Raw genomic sequence first — 23097 nt, 5'->3', positions numbered from 1 at the left:
GATTCACATGTGGCCCGATCTCAAGATTGCTGCTCTTTCCCTCCATCCATACCACTCAAGCCAGCTGTGGTTTGGGATGTCAAGGTCAACGGTCATCCTCAGCAACCTTTGCCTTTCCTCTGGTTTCAAAAGGGAACTCAGGATGCGCATAGCTCCTGTCTCAACCATAGAAAGTCACTGTGCAGCGCCATAATGTTGATAAGAGAGAAGATGACACCATCGCTGTGTGCTCGTGTCTTACTGAAAAACGATACTAATATGTCTTATATTTGGATTTTCTTTGCATAGTAAAATGGTATCAGTGGTATTTAGTGACTCAGGTGTCATTGTCTAAATGCTTTTTCAAATCCCAAAATGAATTTCATTCTTCCCTAAGTAATCTACTAAATACCAAGACGATACTGCCTCCTACCCCCCAATGCCTCTCATCATGCCTGCGACCATGAGTGACCAAGACAGCTAAGGACCCTGTGGTCATGGACAGAGAACCTGGAGGAGGAAACAGACAATAAACACCTGAATGCATCAGAGACATTGAGTGACAGTGTTTGAAGACACCAAAGGGGGAGAGGCAAAGGAGCAGGGGATGGAGGAGGGGACTGGCCTCGCAGGGGAGTCAGAGAGAGCTTCTAGAAAGAGCTGATGTTTGGGTGGAAAACTATGTGGACTGAGGACATGAGCCTGCCTTAAAGGGGAGAGCCTCAGGGCAGCTGGCACAGCAGGCACAGGGCCCAGGGTGGGACTGCATTGTAAGCTGTAGGAGCAAGAAGGCCCGTGTGGGCAGAATGACGGGGAGGAGGCTGGGCGCAGGGGCACACATCTGTAATCCCAGCAGCTTGGAAGGCTGAGACAGGATGATCATGAGTTCAAAGCCAGCTTTAGGAACTCAGCAAGACCCTGTCTCTAAATAAAATACAAAAAAGGGCTGAGGACCAATCACTCAGCCGAGCCAAGGTCTGGGAAGTGGTGGTGGAGATGGAAAGATACTAAAATTCCATTGCTTTGATGATTAAGAAAAGAGAACGCAAGAGCCAGGTAAGGAATCACTCAGAAATGAACGTGGTGGCATGTGTAGACAAAGATGGCAAGTCAAAGACCAAATGGAACCGACGCCCTGGCAGAGAGTGTGAGCTGGGATGTGATGGCCTCAGTGTTGCTCGTCAAAGGGCCAAGACTTTGGGTGATGGGCTGCAGCTGAGCTGGAATTTTTGCCTTGGGTCTGCCCCTGATGAGCCACAGGTTCTGTGAGAGAACGTGGCAGAAGTAACGGCAGAGGAGGCTTGACCAGCCACGGGAGCGTCCCCTTCCTGCACCTGTGTTCTCCATGGATTCCCTTTCTCCTTCCTGACCCCAGACACATTAGACCTCCCAGCAAATGGGATGTATAACTACTCTCAGAAGAAGGTCTGAAAGGAGAATGGACAAGGTCACTGAGAACCAGGACAACTGGGCTCCACCCTTAGCTCTTTGGGCCAGTGGACCTGCAGCCCGTGGGTTTCTTCGCTGGTTAAATGAAACCTTGTGAATGTTGGAAGCTCACTCAGAGGTTTTTGAAAACCTATGCAAGCCAAACAGAGCATGTCAGCGAGCCACTGGTTTGTGATCTCCGGGGGAAGCCATCCTTCCTCCTAGAGCAAGTGGGGCAGGAGGGAAGGAAATGGATGATCACAGGAGCAAAAGGAGGGTTCTGATTTTGAAAGGTACACACCCCTTGATATGAGAGCTTCCGAGTCGGGGGAGGCGTAGGTGTTTGGAGTCCCTGAAGGTACATCATACAGGGAGATACAACACTGAAGCTGTCGCTTAAATAACAAGGCATGAAGGTGCTTTCTAAGAGTTCTCTAATCACACCTCACAAGAGGCCTATGAGGTTGCTGTCCTTGTTCCCAGAGTTTCTACCCAGGTCTTTCCAAAGCTCAAGGACCCCAACAGAAAAGGGCACAGCAAGCCCTGCTGGCCAGGCAAGCACGGTCCTAAAGGGACAAATGGGAGGTACAGTGGAATGGCACAGAAGGTACAGGGATGCTTCTCTCCCTGCTCGCTCTTTCCACATGTGTCCTTGATTTAGACACTCTTGAGTCACCATCAACCTCCATCACCATACCTCAGTGGCATGGACTTCAGTGAGCTCAAGCATGTCCTCAGGGCCCATGGACCAATCAAGAGGCCATCACCTTAGGATTCAGAATTGCTTGGCCTGACTCTCCCTAGGAGGTGGCCCAGGGATGCCACCCTGGGAGGAATCATTGTGGCGGCACTTGAGATCCTGTCAAAATCATGTGCTGGTGGCTCTCGGAGTCAGCGCATCTGAGCTCTTGTTAGAGACACACATTCTTGAACCCCAAACCAGACCCACTGAATCCAAACTCAGTGCATGAAGGCTGTGCATGAAGGCTTCCGTGTGATTCTGACGCTTGCTGACACGGAGAACCACTGTCCTGTTCTGCGTGCAGTTACCCATTTATACCCAGCAGCCCTCTTTGAGGTAGGAACCAGCCTTGGTCCTTCTCAACAGAGGAGACGCTGAGGCTCAGTGAATTGGAGTGACTCCGCTGAGCTCACTCTGCAAGTGCAGAAGCTGGTACCTGACCCGGAGCTCTCTGAACCCAGCACCTCTACTCTGCACCATCCAACTAGGCTGCCTCTTCCCTCTGAGTGTTAAAAATGTACACAAAGAATGGAGGAAAGATAAACAAAGGCCACGGTGTGCGTGGCTCAGGGGCCATGCAGGCAGGTATGTCCGCCTTCTGTCTGGTGGTGAATTTGGAGACCAATAAGAGGGGAGGAGAAAGCAGCCACTCTGGATGTGTTGCCCTGCGCCTCACCCCGCCCCCTCCACCAACGTGGTACCTGCTCATTCTGCTCCTGCCCTGCCCCACAGCCTCCCTCAAGCACACACTGCTGCAGTGGGGCCAGCATCCTCCAGGGTCCCCAACAGGCATGGCTGTCCCTTACTCTATGCTTCTGCTTTGGCTGTTCACCCCAGTGCTTCCCCTCCTTTATTGCTGAATTCCTCCGTATCTCTCAAAATCCAAGATTCATTTTCTTTGGAGTCTTTGATGCCCATCCTCTGGGTGGCCATTGCCCCTCGGCCTTACTTCTATTAGAGACTCTTAGACTCTTCTGGTACCAGGGATTGAACCCAGGGGTGTTTAGACACTGAGCCACAGCCCTAGCCCTTTTTAAAAATTTTTTATTTTACTTTTTAATTTTGAGACAGGGTCTCCCTAAATTGCTTAGGGCCTTGTTAAATTGGTAAGGCTGGCCTTGAACTTGTGATTCTCCTGCCTCAGCCTCCTGAGCTGCTGGGATGACAGGTGTGCACCACCGTGCCTGGCCTGTCATAGACTCAATATATTGCTTTGTAGCGACTGGTTCAATAGCTGCTCCTCAGCCCCCAGATTGTGGATCTCTGCAGGCAGAGTCTGAGTCTTGTTCATTCCTGTGTCCTGACATGGAGTAGGGGCTCAATTATGTTTGCTGAATGCATGAATTAATTTTGGAGCATCCTGTCCAGGAGTGCAGCTGGCTTGGGGGAAGGTGTCTGCTTCCTCATGTCAATGGCCAGTGGTCTGAGTGGGCTACCCTGGTGAGGTAAGAGAGGCATGAGGGGGTAAACTTGAGGAGGGCACTCGCTCTCGGGTAGGCCAGGTGCCTTCACTCAGCTTGGCCTAGCTCTTGGGTCTAGAGAGATCTCGGCTCAAACCAGTAATGGCAGATTCCCATTCTCCTGAGGGTCACTGGGTCCTTTTGGTGACACCATAGCATGGAAAAAGCATTCTGCATTTTCTCCCTCCAGTTCCAGGTCTACCCTGTCTGCTGTTTGGCTTTGAAGAAATCACTTTGCCTCTCTGGGATTTGAACTGCCAGGGGCTTCATATTTTGGCCTTTTCTGCAGCTGACATTCCCAGATACTTTCAAAGAAACGATTCCATGATTTCCTCAATGAAAGGGGTGGTGTCCCTGAGTGTGTGTGGGAACAGCATTTTAGGAAGCTGGGGTGTATTTGGGGGTGCAGATTAATGATGAATTAAGGGCAGAAAAGGGAGAGAAATACCTTGGAAGGCTTGGGTTTCGCCGCCGGTGGGGAGAATGGGACACATGGAGCACAGAGAGTTGGGGGGACCTGTGGTTTCCTTTGGATTCACATTTGGCCACAGAGCTCTGGCCCCTCTCCAATCCCCCAGAGCTCTTGGCTGAGAAGATGGAAAACCAAAGAAAAGAGCACAGGCCCTGGGCAGCTGCTCTCGCTGTGCTGCGGAGAACGCCTTGCTATTTAAAGTCCAGCTGCTCCACTTTCCCCTGCTCGCCCCTGGCATTCCGGCGCAGAAGCACTTCCTGGCGAGAAATGCATTCCAAACCCAGACCCTCGGGGGAGGAGGATGATGCCCATGATATTTTTCATTGTGCTGCAGAATCTGTGTTTGAACCAGGAGGTTCAAGTGCTCCTGGTCTGCCCTGCCCTGACCCTGGTGTAGCTCTCAGGTGCTGGGAGGGGTGGGGCAGGGCTCTCCAGCTGGGTTCTGAGTCCAGCTTGGCCAGGTGCTAGCCTGGGAGTAAGGGAAGGTCACCCCACCCCGTGGCTCTTGGTGTATGTGTATGCAAAGGATAAGGAGAGGGTCTCCAGGGCTCTTGGAGTATTGCCATGGTTTATTTGGCCAATGAGGGTAGAATCATAGCAAAGGCCTGACCTCCCTGATAGATGACCAATGCCTCCTCAGACCTTGGACATCATGGCTCTTGGCATCAGGCCAAACGGGGGACTATCTGGATTTCTCAGGTTGATGTGTTCCTGGGAGATGTCAATAATATCTGCACCAGATTTCTCAACCTTGACATTACTGACATTTGGGGCCAGATGACCCTGTACCGTGGGCAGCATTCCTACGTGTGGGGACACTTAACCACAACCCTGGCCTCGACCTCCCAATCCCAGCAGCATCTCCCTTCTGCAGTGTCTCATGAAATGCTTCCAGACACACCAGATGTTTCTTGGAGAGCAAAGTTGCCCCTGATAGAGAACCAACATCTGGCCCTGGCCAGTGGGAGCCATCGAGCTGGTAATAATGGCACCAGGGCTTTAAGCTGTCACTCAAATGCTGGTGGCAGAAAGCAGGCAGTAGGAATGGTAATCCAGGCAGAGACTCTGGCCGAGGCAGAAATACAGGAAGCCAACCTAATGCTATAAATGCTACCTCTTGGCCACCAGTTAAATTTGTGTTTTAATCCTTTAATTCCCTAAAATAAGTCTGTGGTGATTTAAGTGATTAACATTTTTTTCAGATTATCATTTTCATCACAATTTTATGATGAATATTGGATTTGTCATCTAATCAGGGAAAAAATATAATCCCTTAAGAGACACTTAATAACCATTTAAAGTACTAAGGACTTGATTAGGAAAGACTGAAGGTGCTATGTTGGGTAAATTCAGGAACTTTAAATACTTTTTGTTTTCTCTCTCTCTCTCTCTCTCTTTTTTTTTCCCCAAACAAACTCAAGCCAAATAAATTTACTGGGAGATGCTTTCAAAGGGTAAATTTTATCTTGGAGGTGATTGTTTTCCCCTGCTGTGGTCTCTGTGCAACAACACAAATTCTGTTTTTATTTGAATCTTCTTCAGAAATATTGTTCAGATTTTGCTAGTAATTTAGAAAAAATAAGACAATGCCAGTAAAGGAGAAAAGCTGTATTTTCTATTGTTTGACAGAAAGGCTTATTTTTGAGTCTTACTTTATCTATTTTTTTGGGTGCCAGGGATTGAACTCAAGGGCACTCGACCACTGAGCCACAACCCCAGCCCTATTTTTTAATTTTATTTAGAGACAGGGTCTTACTGAGTTGCTTAGTGCCTCGCTTTTGCTGAGGCTGGCTTTGAGCTTGAGATCCTCCTGCCTCAGCCTCCTGAGCTGCTGAGATCATTGGTGTACCCCACCATGCCCAGTGTGAGTCTTACTTTCTAGAGAATCTATAATTTGTATGTAAAATGGAAATAGCCTTCCCTAGATTCAGGCTCCACATGCATGGATTTAAACCTCCATTGAGTAAAAAATATTTAGAAATATTTTTTGTCCATATTGAACCTTACCAACTTTTTTTTTTCTTGTTAGGATTTCCTAGACAATACAGCATAGCAAACGTTTATATAACATTTCCATTGGGTTAGGTATTATCAGTAATCTGGAGATGATTTCAACTATATGGGAAGACATGCAAAGGTTCTATAGAAATACTTTGCCATTTGATAAAAAGCACTTGAGCATCCTGGAGTTTGGTCTCCACAGGGGTCCTAAAGCCAATCCCCCAGGGCTACAGAGGGGTAGCTGTGACAGGATGAAATAGACCCATAGTCCAGTGTGAAGAATCACACGTTCGATATAGGATTAGAGTGTGGTATTTATGTTAGGGAAACATAAACTCGGGGGGGTGGGGGGGGGGCGGGAACAGTGAGGGGCACTGTTTAGTGTCAACACAGTCCTTCCTGGGGAGGGGGCATTTGAGCTGAAAGGGAATGACAGCAAGGAGCCCATGGTGCACTGTGCCTGGGGTGAACACTTCTGGCCCTGGACCAACAAAGGCCCTGGGGTGGATGAGCATGGAATGGTGGGGTTCAGAAGAGGCCAGCAGGGATGAAGTCCACTTCCAGGGAAGATGGTAGAGGACTGGCCAGACAGAAGGCAGGGGACACAGAGGGTGGTCTTTAGGCCAACGTGAAACCAACATTTAGAATTCGATTTTAACTATAGAGGGCATGAAGGATCTGATTTACAATGGAAAGCTTTTGGGCTGGGGGCATAGCTCAGTTGGTAGAGTGCTTGCCTCGCCTGTACAAGGCCCTGGGTTCAATCCCCAGCACCACAAAACCAAAAACACAATTCCCTCTGGCTGCTGGTAGAGCAATGAGAGCATGGGGGGGGGGGGCAACAGCAGAGGAATCAGGAGGCTCTTCCCATCATCTAGTGCTTGGCATGTATCATCTCTTAAAAATCTTACTGATTATAATTTTATATGCAATGGAGAATAGGCTTTATCTTTCTTTAAAAAACTCCAGCAGAATAAAGCTATATCCCAAACTTTGGTTTTCTAAATAGACAATTCTCTAGTCCAATATGTACATGTTGTCAAAGATCTTGTTTTAACGGAAAGATCCAGAATAATCTCAGACCCCTGTTGCCATGTGCTCCTCTAAAATCTCAGCTGGGGGTAGTTCTGCTTCCTCTCAAAGAAGAGAGACCCAGCACCCAGCCAACTGGCTGTGGCCTGAAGGCCAAGTTCTCCTCCTAAGCATTAGATGTGCTGCTTTCCTCTCTGGGAGTGAACCTAGGGCTCTGTTTATGGCTCCAGCTACATTTGCTACAAGCTCTTTGGACTGCGAGAGGAATCCTCTTCCAACCCAATTAATAGAGCAAGGCTGCACTTTTCAGCTGCCTCCCACCCGACCCATCCATCAACATGATTTGCACATATTAATCAAGGCCTTTGCAATGGGTTCACCAAACTTTGCCCCTCACCAGAGGAAGAAACTGGACTCTTTGGACTTGACAACCATAAGTCTTTCAGAGTCTCTCAAGCCCCTAACTTGGCTCTGCTAAATGCAAAGACAAGGTGAGTTATTAATTAACAAGTGAAATAGATGCCTAAATAGCATCCCTGAATCATGTCAAACCAATTTGGATGGTGAGGGGATGGGGAGGGAGGGGTGGAGGCAGTGGGCGAGGTGTGGGTTCATCTGTTCCAAGTGCCCTGGACAAGCTCCAGTGTTATTTCTCCTCATTTAGACCTGGCTAGAGAGCGTTGGCTGGGGTGCCCAGAGCCTCGGCCAACATCCACATCTCTAAACCCAAGGCAGCCTCCTTCGCAGTGAAACAAGGACCCAAACCTCGCAGAGGGAGGTGGGGTGGGACCCACCATTTGGGAAGGGAAGCCAGAGTGGAGATTTCAATTCAGGAAGAGAAATGAAGATGCTGAATTGAGATCTGTGGCTTGGAGGGCTCCCCTGGGGACAGGCTGAAAACCTGGGGCTTTCCCCTGGCATGGGCTTTCTCTCATGTCCTGTGAGTGTCCCATTCCATGTCAGTTCTTTCTCTTTGCTCCTGCTGAACTTGGGTGGCCTGTCTCTGACACCCCTTATACGCTGGATTGTAAAAACGATAACAATGTGTTTATACATCCTATCTTCTCAGAAGAGTAAGCTGTGGACATGTGGGTTTCAGTATTTCTGAGGCCAATTTCTAGTGTCTAACACTGAGTAGACCCTCACAAATGTTTCCTAAATCCTGCACCAACCGGCCACTGAATGGTGGGAGGGGTGGGTGGAGAGCTGGATGGATGAATCCCTGAGATAGACAGTTAAAGGCTTTTATGATTTTGAAATAGACATCATTCTCTTTTCCAACCGGCCAAGGAGAAGCGCTTTTAAAACATACCTATGTATTTCCTCAGCAACATGAAAATGTGCTCGTGTGTTTTTCCATTTATTTGTTTCTGCTTGAAATGCAAACCCTCTCTCCTCACTTCATCCCTCTCATGTTCTGGGAATTCCAGGGGCAGAGGTTTGGGGTAGAGACACTAGGACATGGTCTGGGTTGGCCAGGGGAAATGAGCTGTCATTGAAATAATTTTCTTCAGAATGTGCTGTGTGGTGTACTTGTATCAGATTGTCTGGGGTGCTTGGGGAAAATGTGGGTTCCTAGATCTCAGAGCTGACTTAGACTCTTGAAAGGCAGGGGCCTAGAAATCTAACTTAAGCACTCCATGGGGTTACACAGCACCAACGTTTGACAAGCCCAACGTTAGAAACTTTGCGGTTATATATACCGCAAAAATTATTAGCTGGAAAAATTATTAGTGGGGCTCCATCTACAGATTTAGTCTCCATTCTAGAAAACAATGACATTAATGTTAATGATATTCATGCTGGCCAAATTCGGGCCAACACATTCTAGGAACCAGGTGTCTCATATGATACACGACAAGCATCTGCTCACTTCAACTGCACACCAGCTAACCGAGTTGGCCCGAAGATTCCCATTTTACAGACAAGAAAACAAAGACCTTGAAGAGCTGGACACACACAGGCTGACTGTAGCCCGGGCTCTATCACCGATCGTGAGATTAGGGAAGAGGAGGAGAAGGAAGGAAATGTCTCTCAGTGCTCTGTTCAAACAGCACCAAGGGGAGATGAAGATACCGGGGAGGAAGTGACATGAGGTGACAGTGGACAAGGGCAGCCCACACAGGTTTACCCCTACCCTGCCACCTCTTGGGGAGTGACCCTAACTCAGCTCTTCACACAGACGGGAGACCCCACAGGGGCTTCCACCAGACTCTCATGTGGCTTGAAATGATGGGGGTTGGGCACGGTGTGGGAAGGGGCTGGAGCTCCTGTCTCTAAGTTCTGGGTGATAAAAGGACACAGGGAAGGGCCAGATGGTCTAGCGATGCCTCCTCACCTTGTAGTTCCCACTTTTAGAGGAAATCTACACCCTCTCTCCTACCCCTGGCTGTGATGAACTAAATCTCGCACCTCTGCCTTGGTGGTGATAATTAAATATTATCTGCCTGTCATTTGGTGAACACGTTGTGTGTATCTTCAGACTTTAATGAGCTGGTATTTGTCTTCTGTAAGCAAAACTATTTCTTTGAGTCTCTTCTTTTTCAAATTGAGGTGAGTGGTTCAAGTGAAGCTCTCTCACTATTCAAAAGACAGTCCTCGGCTGACATGTCTATTTGAACCGCTGCCACCACCCACGCAGGGACCATGGCAGGCTAGGCTTGTCCCTTCTGAACCAGCCATTGCTCTCTGAGACTATGTGAGCAGTCACATGACTGGGGAGTTGGGAGCCTTCGAAAGTGATGGTAATAAGAAGACAGGGGCTGGCACAGATTGTTTTTATGGGAGATTCTAAGACAGCCATTTGCAATGGCCTTTCTCATCTAAGTATCACAGAAAGCAGAAAAATGTTTGAGGGAAATATTTCTCAACTCTTCCAAAGAAGGCGCCATTCTAGATGCCAAGGAGAGAAATTAATTCATTACATATAAAGGATGTCTCAGGACTTTGGTTCTCAAAGAAAAGTGGCATCTGTGTCACCTAGAGACTTACTAGTAATTCAATTCTTGCACCCCAGGTTCAGTAGTTTGGGCTGAGGTGGAGATCAGCTCCTCATCTGTGTTTCATCAAGTTCTTGGGGGTGATTCTGCTGCAAACTAAACTTTCAGAACAACCAGTGACACCCAAAGACCAGGGCTTCAATTTCCTGGGTGGTATTGAACTCAGGTTGTAACAGACTGTTAAGGGCTTCAAATGTCTCTATCTGTATCTCTCACAGTTTTTTTTTTTTTTAAATCACTTTAAATTGAGATTTATTTCTTTTAAAGCTAGAATGTTTCTAGGCAGAAAAGTGATTTGCCTTTTCCAGTCCACTTTGGAAGAGTGCGCTGTTATTTTCCCCATTCATGGGATTTATAACAAACGTGTTCTCTGCAGCTGCTCCCAGGGCTGCATTCATGTTCTGCCTGGATGCCTCTCTGACCCGATGCCAGGTTTCTAAACCCACACAGTCCCTGCTGAGAACTCCCGAAGCAGGACAGAGATGGGGGCAGCACTCCCAGCCCCCGAAACAAACAAAAAACCCCATGTAATTAGTGTGTGCAGGACTGGATCTGGGGCTGATGAGAAGCAACTTTAATATTTATCAATAAACAGCAAAGTGCTTAGCCCACCTCCTAGGAAAGTAATTAACCATGGAAAGGATACTCTGCACCGAGGAATCTCCTCCAAAAAAAGAACTCAGTTAATTGTGAATTGCTTACGCCAGGTGAGAGAGAGAGCGTGTCTACCTCTCTCACCTGACATAAGCAACTCTGAAGTAACTGGGAGTTTCTTTTTATAAACACTGTGCGGAGCCTTTTTTCTTGGTGGTTAATTACTTCCTTGGGAGGTTTGCTTTAATAGTTCCCACAACAAGGCTATTATTGTCTTTAGCATAATCACTGCCTCATTGGCTTCTGTCCCCTGCCTTTCGGAAGCTTGGGCTCTGCCTGCTAGGAGGGACCCGGAATTGTGCCTGTTGGGGAGCCCTTCAGCCAGAGGACCTGGTGCCTCTTCTAGCTACCCCACTGCAGGGATGTGGCTTTGGCCTGATGTGGGTGGGGACATGGGGTAGGGCTGGAGGAGGAAGAAGGATGCCCCCCCCCCCCCCCCCCCGGGAGCGGGTGGGGTGGGGTGGGAGGGACTGAGTCCCCAGGACGGCCTTCTTGCCCCTCTGTGCTGCATCTCAGCAATTTGCTACTCTATGCACTGCTGACGCCTGAGCAGGAAGGCAGCCAGGAAGGAGAAGCTGATCTGTCAGCAGGGGCTGCGCTCAGCGAAGTCATCAGGGAGCAGAAGCAAAACAGCGAACCTCACCAGCAAAAGTCACTGGATTCTGACTCTGGAGAAAAATGCCTTCTGTAGTTGTGCCTCGCCTTGTTAAAAAATGAATTAAAGAGGTTGCTATTTTGGCTCCGTTTCAGGAAAGAGAAAATGAATGAATGGGAGCTCTGCAAGCTGCGTGGGGCCTGCAAACCTTTTTTACTGTGAACTCCCATCAGTCTGTCCGTTTGTTCACAAATTATAGACCTGTACGAGGCAAGCATAGATTATGGGAATTGCAAAATGTCCATCAAGAGGATGAAGAAAAGTAAAAAAATAAGAATAGAATGTCTAATACTTTCATCTGTCACCCGGATGCAGTATATCCCACAGTGGACACCTGAATATGACCCTCTGGGGCTGTGGAGGCAGGAGTGGCTTCAATTAGACATTGACAGTCCTGGAGCTCAGTGACTGACACATAGTGGGACATAAACATTTTTGCTAAATCAAGTCATTGGACTCATGGATCCACTTACACTTGAAACTTCCGGCCCAGTAAATTCTGACCAGCAAGTCATCTTGGTGTGTGTGGATCATCACCTGTACTAACATCTGGGGGACATTCATGGCACAGCATCCTTAGGAGAGCAGGGGACCCATGTGCTAACCCAACCCCATTTAGTCGGAGAATCTTAGTGCTTCATCAGGAGGTAATACAGTGAGGCAGCACAGAGGTTTAGAATCGGGGTGGGTGGCAAGTTTCTCCTGCAAGGCCCAGGGACCCCTGTCAACTGACCTATGTCCTGTGGCTATGGACAAAACAGACAAACAGGCACAGTTGTCCAATACACAAGAAGGTACAGATTAGAGGTCACACAGCTTCCATTATGCCGGATAAATAAGTTTTAGAGATCTGCTATACAGCATAGTGTCTATAGATAACAATACCAAACTGCATACTTAAAATTCACCAAGAGGCTTTTATCTTATGTACCACAAAAACCAAACCCTAATAAAACCTTAACAACAACAACAACAACAACAACAACAATAATAATAGGTATGGGGTAAACTTTGGGAGGGGAAAAATATGTTATGACTTTGGTGGTGGTGACAGATTCATCCCTTATTCCCAAACACATGGGACGCATACATACATCAAATACGTATAGCTTTTAATATGAGAATCATGTCTCGGTAAAGTGGGTTCAAAAAAACTATGGATACCGAAGTTGGAATTTCACATAATTTTCTCATGTCATAAAACATTCTTTAGATTATTTTTCCCCACCCATTAAAAATGTTAAAATCATTTTTAGCTCACAAACCAGTTTGGCCCTTGGGCTATCGTTGGCTGAGCACAGACTGGAGCAAGGACCGTGGGCCAGGGCGGAGACTGGGTTCCAGGTTTACTACTGGTGGTTGTATTAACTGCTCTTGAGGTCCTGGTTCCACCATCTTTAAGGTGACATCTCAAGGGTTGCAAGTATGCATCTTAGTGCATGGTGAGGTACTGACTGTCACCACCATTGTCCCTCACAGTAACCACCGGCTGGGAAAGGCCTGGCTGGACTGGTCACCCCAAAGGCAGGGCCAGCACCAGTTACCTTTCTGCATGCAGTGTTGGGTACCTGAGTTTCCAAAGCCAGCATCCAACCCCAGTGCCCACAGCCCATGCCTCCAGGAATCCCTGCTGCCCCAAGAATGTCTGTTCTCTACATACCGTGATCTACATACCAGAAAATTCACCTGTTGTAAGGATACAATGCAATAAGTTCTGCATGTGTTTCAAAGGAAATGTGGTGACATTTGACCATAGGATAGGGGAGGTCTTTCGGGAGAAAATGACTCATGACGAAAGCATACACAACAACACTCTGCTCTTGGGGGGCTGGGAATGAGAAGACGCTTGCTCACCTCCCTCATTATCCTTGTTATCAGCACAGGAGGTTTCCATGGCAACGTTGCATCCGGGCCCTCTCCAGCCGGTCTGGCAGACACACTGCCAGCTGTTCTGACCCAGTGTGCATCTCCCGTTACCGTTGCACAAATCAGGGCAGCCATCTGGTTGGAAAAAATGGAGAGAATGAGAAGGAGGGACGTGAGGCCGCGCCAGGGAGGCAGGGGAGCCATGCAAAGGGGGAGCAAGCCCGCAGGGCAGCCACTGGGCCAGCCTCACAGTGGGGCCCGGACCTGCCGTCCGAAGATCAGGGCAGCAGGCCATGCATGCAGTTGCAAGACGGACTAGGGTGGCAGATGCAGGGGATTCCCAATGACAACTGACCTGGGTGTAGGGGTCAGAGCAATCTTTCCAAAGTGGGGAGTTCAATGCACATCCCAGACAACTGCACCAGGCTGAGCTGACAAGCAGACTGGCTAGGCTGTGGGTTCCAGCCAGTAGCTCAGGGTTGACACTACCTCCAAATGAGGCTTGCCTTTCTTTTCTTTTTTCCTTTCTCCCTCACTCTCTCTCTCTCTTACCTCTCCTCTTATTTTCCTTTCTTTCTTTTTTAGGAGTACTCTCTGTAAAAAGAGAGAACATTTCCTACCAACCCAGGATAGAGGCAAAATGCCCTCCATCTTTCAGAATTTTAAAGATGTATTTACATAGGATTTTAATGAGCTGCTCCTGACTGAGAACTGAATGGCTCTGCTCGGTTATTTTCCTATTCTTGTAATATTTAGTTTTAAGGGGCATTTTTAAATGTTGGTTGTTTATCGCTCAACTATCTGTGGCAGATTTAAAAATACTGCAGGATTTGAAGGCTGAAGAAGGAGTCGGTGCTGGGTACCCTGATCTGGGACTTAGAGGGATCTATATAGGGATGGACTGGCGAGTATGGGCAATGCCTGTTTTGTGGCTCTCTCTCCCCCACTTCCTTTTGGGTGTGAAATCAGCAGTCAACCTAATTCCCTAATTGCTCTAGCCCCTAAGACTATTGCAGTTACTATTCTCTTGAGCTGAGCCTGGTAGGTAAGGAAAGAACATGGGAGGTCCTAAAGAGAGGGGAGATGTCCTGCCAGGAAAGATCGAGTTGCACAGAATGGGTGGGATGCGGCCACACTCACGAAGCCTACATGCTGAATTCCTGGATACGTTTTCATTTTTCTTTCTCTCAACAGCTTTATCGAGGCATAAAAATCTACATACCATAAAATTCACTTGTTTCAAGCACACAATGCATTGACTTCTAGGAAATTTACTGAGTTGTGCATCCTAGGTATGCTTTCTTACTTCGTTTAAACGACACCCCGATGGTCATTAATTTAATCGTCTGCAGAAAGTAGCTTCCCTGAACATCTATCTTGAATCCCTTCTCTACCTCCGCCACCGTCTCATTTCCAACTTGTTCTGTATATATTTTTAAACCACACAAAACGCAGCCCAGATTGGGCCACGGCAGAGGAATGAGGCGCTTTGCAAGAATGGAGGTAACTGAGTTGAAACCTTCTTTTGAGTCAAAGGCTCCTCTTTCCCCAATGCGATCTCCAGCATTCTGAAGGCCTCCACCGGGCACCCTGCTATCTTCTCTCAAGGACCCCTTATGAGAATCTGGTGTGCATGTGGCATGTGTGCATGTGGCAGCTGTGGGAATTCAAAGGACTCCTCCGAGGGAGAAAGATCTAGAGAATCTGCAACTGAGCTTTACATCTTTAAGAAGAAGCGTCTGACTCTGTAATGCTTATGCTTGCCCATCCTCTCCAGAATGCGATCATCAGAGACATTCTAGGGGGACACTCTCTGTAGGAATCCCAGCTGCCTGCAGGGGATCTGCTGTTTTCTCCTGCTGCCCCACCTGGCTCGAGACCCAGGATGCACACAAAGCACCCATGTCTGGTGTCTGCACACGCCTCGGGCAGGGCTTGCTCGGTTTCTGCACTTATCTTTACAAAGCCCAGATTCAGGCTTCCAGACCTTTCCTTACCAATGAGGTGACCGTCGCCCTGCCTGGGGAGTGACAGATGCACACCCCCCTGGTCATACTGTGACAAGTGCTCCGAGTCTTTCCCAGTCTCAGAGAAGTGCCACAAACATTTCTGCAGGAACAAAATGGAACTTGGGAGGAAACACCCGAGGGATATTTCACAGGTTCTCAGGGAAAAGAGATCATCTCCAACCTCCAGCCACCTCCAGCTTTACAATTTCCACCAGTGGAGTGTTGGGGACCCGATCACAGAGAATGGACTTAAATGACAGACCCGTAACATTTGCTCAGCATGCTATCTATTATATGTGCTTTGTTATTTAGCTACTTTGAGGTCTCATGTCTGACTAAAATCATGCCCAGAGTCTCAACAGAAGCCTCATTGTGTAGGAAACCCACGTCCACTACATAAAATTTAAATTTGCAGAGAACGCCGGCATGTCAGTCAGAAATACCGCACTCAAAATATGTATGCGCCTAGAGTGAAGGAGGTCTTTTTCCCCTTTCTCTTTCTCTCCTGTTCCCCCCCACCCCCCCACCAACTGAAGTGAGATAAACAGACCACAGAAGCGGGTTTTCTCCACATCATGTGAGCAAGATGAAAACACCAACAGTGGGGGGTGCTGGCAAGTCTCTGAGAAGTTTCAGGGCAGCTGGGAATTTAATGGACAGGACTTTGCTTTTAGCTCGAAGAGGAAGAAAGCAGCCTTGGTAGGTGCGTGGCGTTGCTAGGCAACCCCAAGCTACCCCTAGCACAAGTTCATTCTGCGGGTGGCCTTCCGAGGAGGTGATTCTTTGTGTTTGTAAAGTGCAAAGCCAGCTTCTGCTTAAGGAAAAACAAAACGTAGGAAGTAATTAGTCTGGAGGGCGGATGGGCCTCAGGTGGTGGCTTCCCTCTGGAGAGAACGCTCTAACTGAAGTTGGACGGGGCTTCTGGGCTTGCACTTGTGCATCCACGAAGTCTCCCATGTGGAGTCTTCTGGATTTCAGGCTAACTCTGCTGACTTCTTTGGTGCCTCCCTCTAAGACCACTGACTCAGGGACCTTGGTTCCTTGTTGATGTGGCGAGGGAGACCTGGCTGACTGCAGGCTTCAGGTTCTCTCTGGACACTAGATCAGTGGTTTCCAACAGAGGCACCTCTGTGCGCCCCACCTCCCCCCGCCCCGGGACATTTGGCAAAATGTCTGGAGATATTTTTTGATCATCATAATTTTGGGAAAGATGACATCTGACATCTAGTGGATAGAAGCCAGGAATGCTGCCGAACATACAAGGCACAGGACAGCCCCGATGACCAAGAATGATATAGCCCCCAATGTCAACAGTACTGAGGTTGGGAGGTACTCTCGGCCATCTGGTTGTCTGCTGTTAGATGCCAGAGCCTGGTCTCAGGGATAGAGAGGGCATGTGAATGAATGGACACCAAACGGCACTGTATCAGTTCAGCCTGGTCCATATCCATGAACTCTCGTAAGAGTCATGAGAAGACAATGGAAACTTCCCTCTCCAAGATCAAAAGTCCTCTTCCCAGGGAGAACCTTCAAGGGCACAACAGTATCTTGGACTAGTTTTGTGGTTTTCTAACCTAGAGAGCTGATGCAGAAATTTAGAAATTTGCAATGAAAAAACAAAAAACAAAAAAACAAACAAAACAAAACAAAACCCCCAAACTCTGTCAAAACCCCAAACACACCCCGTATGGTCTGATGATTCCTAAATTCAACTCCAGTCCTCTGAGCCCTGGCCCTGGACTACAGCTAGCATCTCACCACTGATAAGCATGTCAAACTCAACAAAGTCCCACCTCTTTCCCTTTCCTCTCCACAAAATCTGATTCCTTCCTCAACAAATGGCACCTCCATGGACCCATTGCCCCAAACTTAAAACTTGGTGCCATTTCATAATTACCTCCTTCCTCCCACAATTTCTCTCATTTTAAAATTTAATCCTAATGAAGTTCTTGCTAATTTTCCTCTTAATTATAAGAGCCCTGCTATAGATGGATATGGTCTGCATGGACACTGGTCCTCAATGTGGTGGTGGGAGATGACATGGAATCTAGTGGGAAGTCCTTAGGTCACTGGGGAACATGTCCTTGGAAGGGATTGTGGGACCCCAGTATCTGCCTGGTTTCCTGATTTGAGATACGATCTCGCCCTCTTGCATGAGCTCCTAAGGCTACCATCCTCCATAAAATGACACAACGAAGGGGGCCCTCACCAGAGCCTACATAAGGCCATTTGGACTTTCAGCATCTAAAACAGTGAGTAAATAAACCTCTTTTCTTTATAAAGTTAACTTGCTTCAGGTATTTCATTGTAGTAATGCAAAACAGACGAACACAAAGTCCTACCTGTCCTCCCTCCTTAATATCTTGGAATCTGCCCTCCACTCCCGTGCCTACTGCCACCATGTGAACCCTTGCCATCCCAATCTTGGTCTGGACTCCTGTCAAGATCTCTGCACTGTCCTCCCTGTCTCCAGTGTTGCACTATCATTCATTTCTCTCCATTCTGGACCCTCCTGAAGGCACTTCCATAGTTTTCCATGGGTCCTCAGTCAAGTCTGAAGTCCTTGACAAGCTCACAGACCTTACACCTCAGCCTGTCTCAACACAGTCTTGGGTTTTACCCTTCTTTTCCATTCCCGCATCTCTCTAACTTCAACCATCCTTCAGATCCACACTCCGATATCCTCTCTCTCGGAAGCTTTCCCAAGGCTCCGGATCCCGGGGAGTGGTAGCCCCTTTATCCCCTTTTTTCTTCTATGCTGTCCCCCAAACTGTTCTGCATTCTCCAGCATGTCCTTGATGCTGGCCAGGCCACAGAGCAGTCCTTGTGACCTGCTGGAGAATTGTCATAAGAACTGTGCACATGCTGGGTGCAGTAGTGCACATGCCTGTAATCCCAGTGGCTCGGGAGGCTGAGGCAGGAGGATCACAAGTTCAAAGCCACCCTCAGCAAAAGTGAGGCACTAAGCAAGTCAGTGAGGCCCTGTCTCTAAATAAAATACAAAATAGGGCTGGGGATGTGGCTCAGTGGTTGAGTGCTCCTGAGTTCGATCCCCTGTACCCATCCCCCTACCAAAAAAAAGAAGTGTGCACATTGTCATTTACTAAAATGTAAAGGGCTTCCTTAGAATTGTGCAGCATACAACCAAACAGGTGCCGTGGGCACTCCTGTGGTGGTGTAAACCTACCAGGCGAAGGGACATGTCTAGTTTATATTTACTCTTGGATTACCAGTACTCAATAAGTAGTTGAAGGGAATGAATGAGCGAAGAGTGTCTGACTGGAATCAGCATCCTCAATGAATATGGAGTAGTTTCCAAGACTTTCCTACACCTAAGTGCTCACCACTTTAAGAGAAGAGAAGAGGGTGTGCGGGTGGCTTCTCGTCGACACAGTTACCAGGTAGGCAGCCTTTCTGCCTTAACAAAAATTAGGCCTGAGCAAAATAATGTCTATAGCACAGTAAAAAGGGGAGCATAAATGCACCTGAAGAAAGCTATAATTACCATAAAAAGCTTTTCTTAAAAAGCATCAAGACATGCTCTGCCATGTGCGGCAATTTAGAGGTAGAAATAAGTGGCTAATATCGCGCAAGGGGTGTGGGAGAGACATGGGATTTGAATGCTCCACATCGAGCACACCCGAGGAAAGCACGGAGCCTGCAGCCGGCCCAGGTGGAAACGCAAGAGAGAGCACAAAGCAGGCTACGCAAAGGCGGGGACAGCGCAAGGTCCAAGAGACCCTTAGGAGAGCCATTCCAGCCTGGGACGAACCCTTGTGCGAAACCCCAACCTGAATGGGAGCCGGAGAGTTCTGGGATCAAAACCTAGATCTGCCTCTTGCTGGTCTATGTGACCTTGGGCTGGTAGATGCACTTCTCTGAGCCTCAGCCTGTTGGTAGAAGTACATATTGAACCAATTAACCTTATATAATCTGTCTCCCAATAGAATACAGCCTCCAAACAGGGTGACATTTTCTTCTCCTTTGTTCATTAAGATATCTTCAAGGTCTCGAAAGATGGTTGGCATCTAACAGACACGCAATATATTTTTGTTGATTGAATAACCTCATTAGGTTGATGATGACAATTATTTTATACAGATGCCAGTGACGTTCAGTGAAACGATAAGGACGAGGGTTTTAGTAGAGGTTGGCATCTTTTAAGTGTTCAATGGTTCGAGCACCCATCAGTGGTAGTGATGATAGAGTTTTTGTTCCTACAAATATTATAATTAGTGGCGCTCTTTCTGCAGGGAACAACCCCAAGTACCAATCAGTGCTCTCTGCCTTGCTCCCAGTCCAGGAAGAAAACAAGAGCCTATCCGATTTCAGGTTGAAAACATGGAGGGTTCCTGGAGGTTCTGTTTGTGATGATGTCATGTTCTAGGAAATCCTCATTGCCCCTGTGACCACCAGACCCAACTCCAGAAATGCCACCTTCCTCCAGCCGAGGGAGAAGAAGATCCGCTGGAGCTCGAAGCGACTATGAGGGCAGGAGCCTCGAAGGGAGAAGAAATGGTGCCTTTTCTCCTGGGAAGAACTCTACTTCTGAATAGCGACTTAATTAGGGACGCGGCTCCCGGCTCCTCTGCAACTGTTTTAAATGTCGCTGTTTCCCTGGAGTTGAGCCTCCGCTGGGATTCGGCAGGATACTCACTGGAAATATTCAATCCAGAGCCTGCTGTTCCACTCCAGAGCTCTTCTTGTTGGAGGCAGCCAAGGTGTTGGGGATCAGGGATCACCAGGGGTTTGGTAGCCATTGATACTAAACACCAGGGGCAATGCTCAGGAATGCATCTGATGCTTTGGAACACTCTGGGGGAGACCTTCAATGAGTTTTAGAAGACCAAGTTGCCAAAAAAGCATTCTGGTCTCTAGAAAATGGCAGGGCTTTTCCCGTTGCTCACTCACGTGTGCAGGAGGGAGCCACGCAGGGTCTGTTTCTAGGCACAAATTGGTGTGGACATGCAGCCGTGAGCCTGCGCTTGAATGGCTGTCTTTGCTTCACCAGAAGAGACGTGGAAAAATCTCTCTGCTTTGGCAGCATTCGCATGTCCTGAAGGTCTGTAGGTGGGGGTGCTGGGAAGAGCAGAGTTCTTCACCTGGTCTGCAGCGGCGGAGAAACTGGCTTTTGCTCCTAAGAGGAAATGCTCCCCGCCACCCCCCGTAGCAGCCGAGCCTCCTCTGTGAGGTGACATAAATTTGGCTCCAGCTGTCGATGCCAGTTTCCTGGGTGCACCTGGATTCTCACTGATCTGCATCACTTCCGTCTGACTGGGAAAAGCCAGAATGTGGGCTCAGCCTTGGCTGCAGAGAAAATGACGAACTTGAAATAAAACAAGTAAACATCCTTTCTCCTTTGAAGAGAAGTGGAAAGGGAGATGCCCCTTATCTCTTGGACTGGTGTTTCAGGCTGTCGCTAATAACATCGTGACTTCTTTCAAGAAGAGGATCATGGGAGGAGGAAACTTGGCCGTGAGGGTAACTGGGAACAGCCCTTCTTGGGAACTTATGTGGAGTCAGTATCATCAGCCACCCTGTGTCCCACGCAAGCCTGTGCGTTCTTTGGGGTGCCTGCTCTTTTCTTCCTCAATGTCACCCTTCTTAATCTGCTTTACCTCATTGGAGGGAAGATGTGGTGGGCGGGTTCCCGGAGTCGGCATCACTTTGGGGGCTGCAGAACACACCACCTTGTGCCAAGCCTCTGCTCAGGGTGCCCCAGTTAGCTTCACCCACGGCTTTAGGTTCAAGCAGTGCTTCTCAGCATCGATGCCACCTGGGAACTTGTTAGAACTGCACTTCTTGGTTGGCCTCCATCCCAGGATCCAGAACCAGCACAGGGGGCTGGCCTGCCATCTGCAGTCCAACAAGCCCTCCAGGGCCTCCGTGTGCCCGAGGCCCGAGGGAGGGAGAACCTCTGCTTTAGGATTAAGTCTTAGATCTCGCACAAGCCCTCAAAGACCCCACATCATCTGGCCCTGGTGCTTCCTCCCTTCTCTTCTCCTGTCACATCTGTCTCTGCTCTCAGCTTCAGCACAGCTCCTGGCACATTCCAGAACACGCACAGCCTGGATCCCTCCCCTGGGCTTCTGCAAACCCCTCTTCCTCAGTGGGACTTCCTGCACCCACCTTGGCTAAATCCTACCATCCTGGGCTCCACTGGCTCAGGGACCCTCCCTTGCAGTGCCTTCCCGGCCAGTCTCCTCCTCCCAGACCTGGAGTAATTCAAACTGGTCCCTTGTTGAGAGCACCAGGTCTCCGCTTGGCTGCACATACCAATCGCCTGGGAGTCTTGACTCTCCAGAGGCAGCCCACCACCACTGAGGCAGTCTGTGAAGATGGGACTCAGGCATTCCTGGTCTTCCTCGTTTTCCCTTTGGCACTGGGAATTGAGTCCAGGGCATTGCTCAGGCAAAGCCCAAGCTCAACCTCTTAGCCACACCCCCAGGCCTTCTTTCTTTTCTCTTTTAGCTCCCCAGGTGATTCCTACATGCAGCGCAGGCTGAGAACCTGTGCTCTAACGCCCACTGTCCTGGGATCCTCCAAACCCCCAGAGTGGAAGCTCTGTTGTTTATGGCTGTGTTCCCAGAGCTCACCCCAGTGCTTAGCATTAAAGATATTTGTTGGATGAATGCACAAAACCCCCGTGCAGCATTTCTTTGCTACTTCGCTGTGCCCTTGATTCAGCAGCCAGGTAAAAGGAAATGCTTCCCTCAGGTCACACCCCAAGCCCCTGGAAGGATGATACTTGGCCCAGCAGGAGAAGCAGCTGCTAGCAGCACCAGGTCCAGAAGCAAGCTGATGACAGGGCCTGTGTCTGTGAGCCAGCGCAGATCCCTGCCTTGCACCTGTAAGGAGCAGAGAGCCCCCGGACTGAAAGAGACAGGCCAGCACACCCAGCCAGGTAGACGAGGAGGCGCATTGGTAGATTAAGAGGGGACAAGAGCTACGAGGAGGCAGGGATGACAATCAGAAGAAAGCCCAATGGTTTAATTTGGTTCTTGGAGGACAATCAAGTTGTTGTACCTTGTATTGTTTATTCCCATGGCTGTCCAGCAAATAATGAATGTGGTGCCTACCGGTATGGAAATAGGGACGAGGCACGACTTTGATTTCTTATTTGTTATTTTTAACCATCCAATTTCTACACCCACTGAGCATCCTTATAGCCACAGGAGGGTCATAAAAATACAAATAACACCTGGGAGGCCTGTGGGCACGGGCTTGTTACTTCTGCAGGCTGATGTTTCTCTTTTAACTAGTGTAAAATCAGGCCAACAATAACTGGCCATTTTTTTTTTTGTTCCCTGCACAGTTTCGGGAATTGTAAGGAAATCACTAAATGTTTGTTTCTTATAGATGTTGAAAGGGCTAAGGAAGAATCTGCCCCAGGATTGAAATTTTGGATTCTAGGAAGATTTTTATGTAATAACAACCGTAACAGAAATCCTCATAGGCGTTCCCACAGGCCTGGTGCTTTTGGGTACCTTTCACGCACTAGGTCACTAGTGGTTATAGCCACCTAGAGTGCAAGTGCCATTGTCAGTCCCATTATTCAGTGAGGATATCGAAGCACAGAGAAGTTAAGTCATGTGGCCAGGGTAGCAGAGTGGTGGACCAGGGACTGACAACAGGAGGATGGACTCCCTATCCTGTTCTCAGCTAGGGGGACCAGCCATCCCAGTTCACCAGGACTGTCCAGATTTTAGCACTGAACTCTTGGATTCCAGGGGAGCCCTGAGTTTCAGGCAACCTAGGATGGTTGGTCCTGATTGAGGATGGAAGTGAGGACTTTTCATT

General features: G+C 48.5%; 1 protein-coding gene across 15 annotated transcripts in view; it reads right to left on the bottom strand.

The window, feature by feature from the left end:
- Positions 1 to 23097, bottom strand: part of Tenm2 (teneurin transmembrane protein 2) — a 1244871-nt gene that overhangs the window by 72427 nt on the left and 1149347 nt on the right. For all 15 annotated transcript variants that reach the window (XM_058571810.1, XM_058571809.1, XM_058571811.1 and 12 more), the window contains one exon: positions 13277 to 13423. In XM_058571810.1, coding sequence (XP_058427793.1) covers positions 13277 to 13423 — 147 coding nt within the window. The remainder of the gene's footprint in view (positions 1 to 13276; positions 13424 to 23097) is intronic.

The sequence above is a fragment of the Marmota monax genome, unplaced genomic scaffold (assembly GCF_021218885.2).
Source record: "Marmota monax isolate L192 unplaced genomic scaffold, Marmota_monax_Labrador192_F-V1.1 WCK01_AAM20220418_F8-fsc00084, whole genome shotgun sequence".
NCBI classification, from domain to species: domain Eukaryota; kingdom Metazoa; phylum Chordata; class Mammalia; order Rodentia; family Sciuridae; genus Marmota; species Marmota monax.
This window is presented reverse-complemented; position numbering and strand designations above follow the sequence as displayed.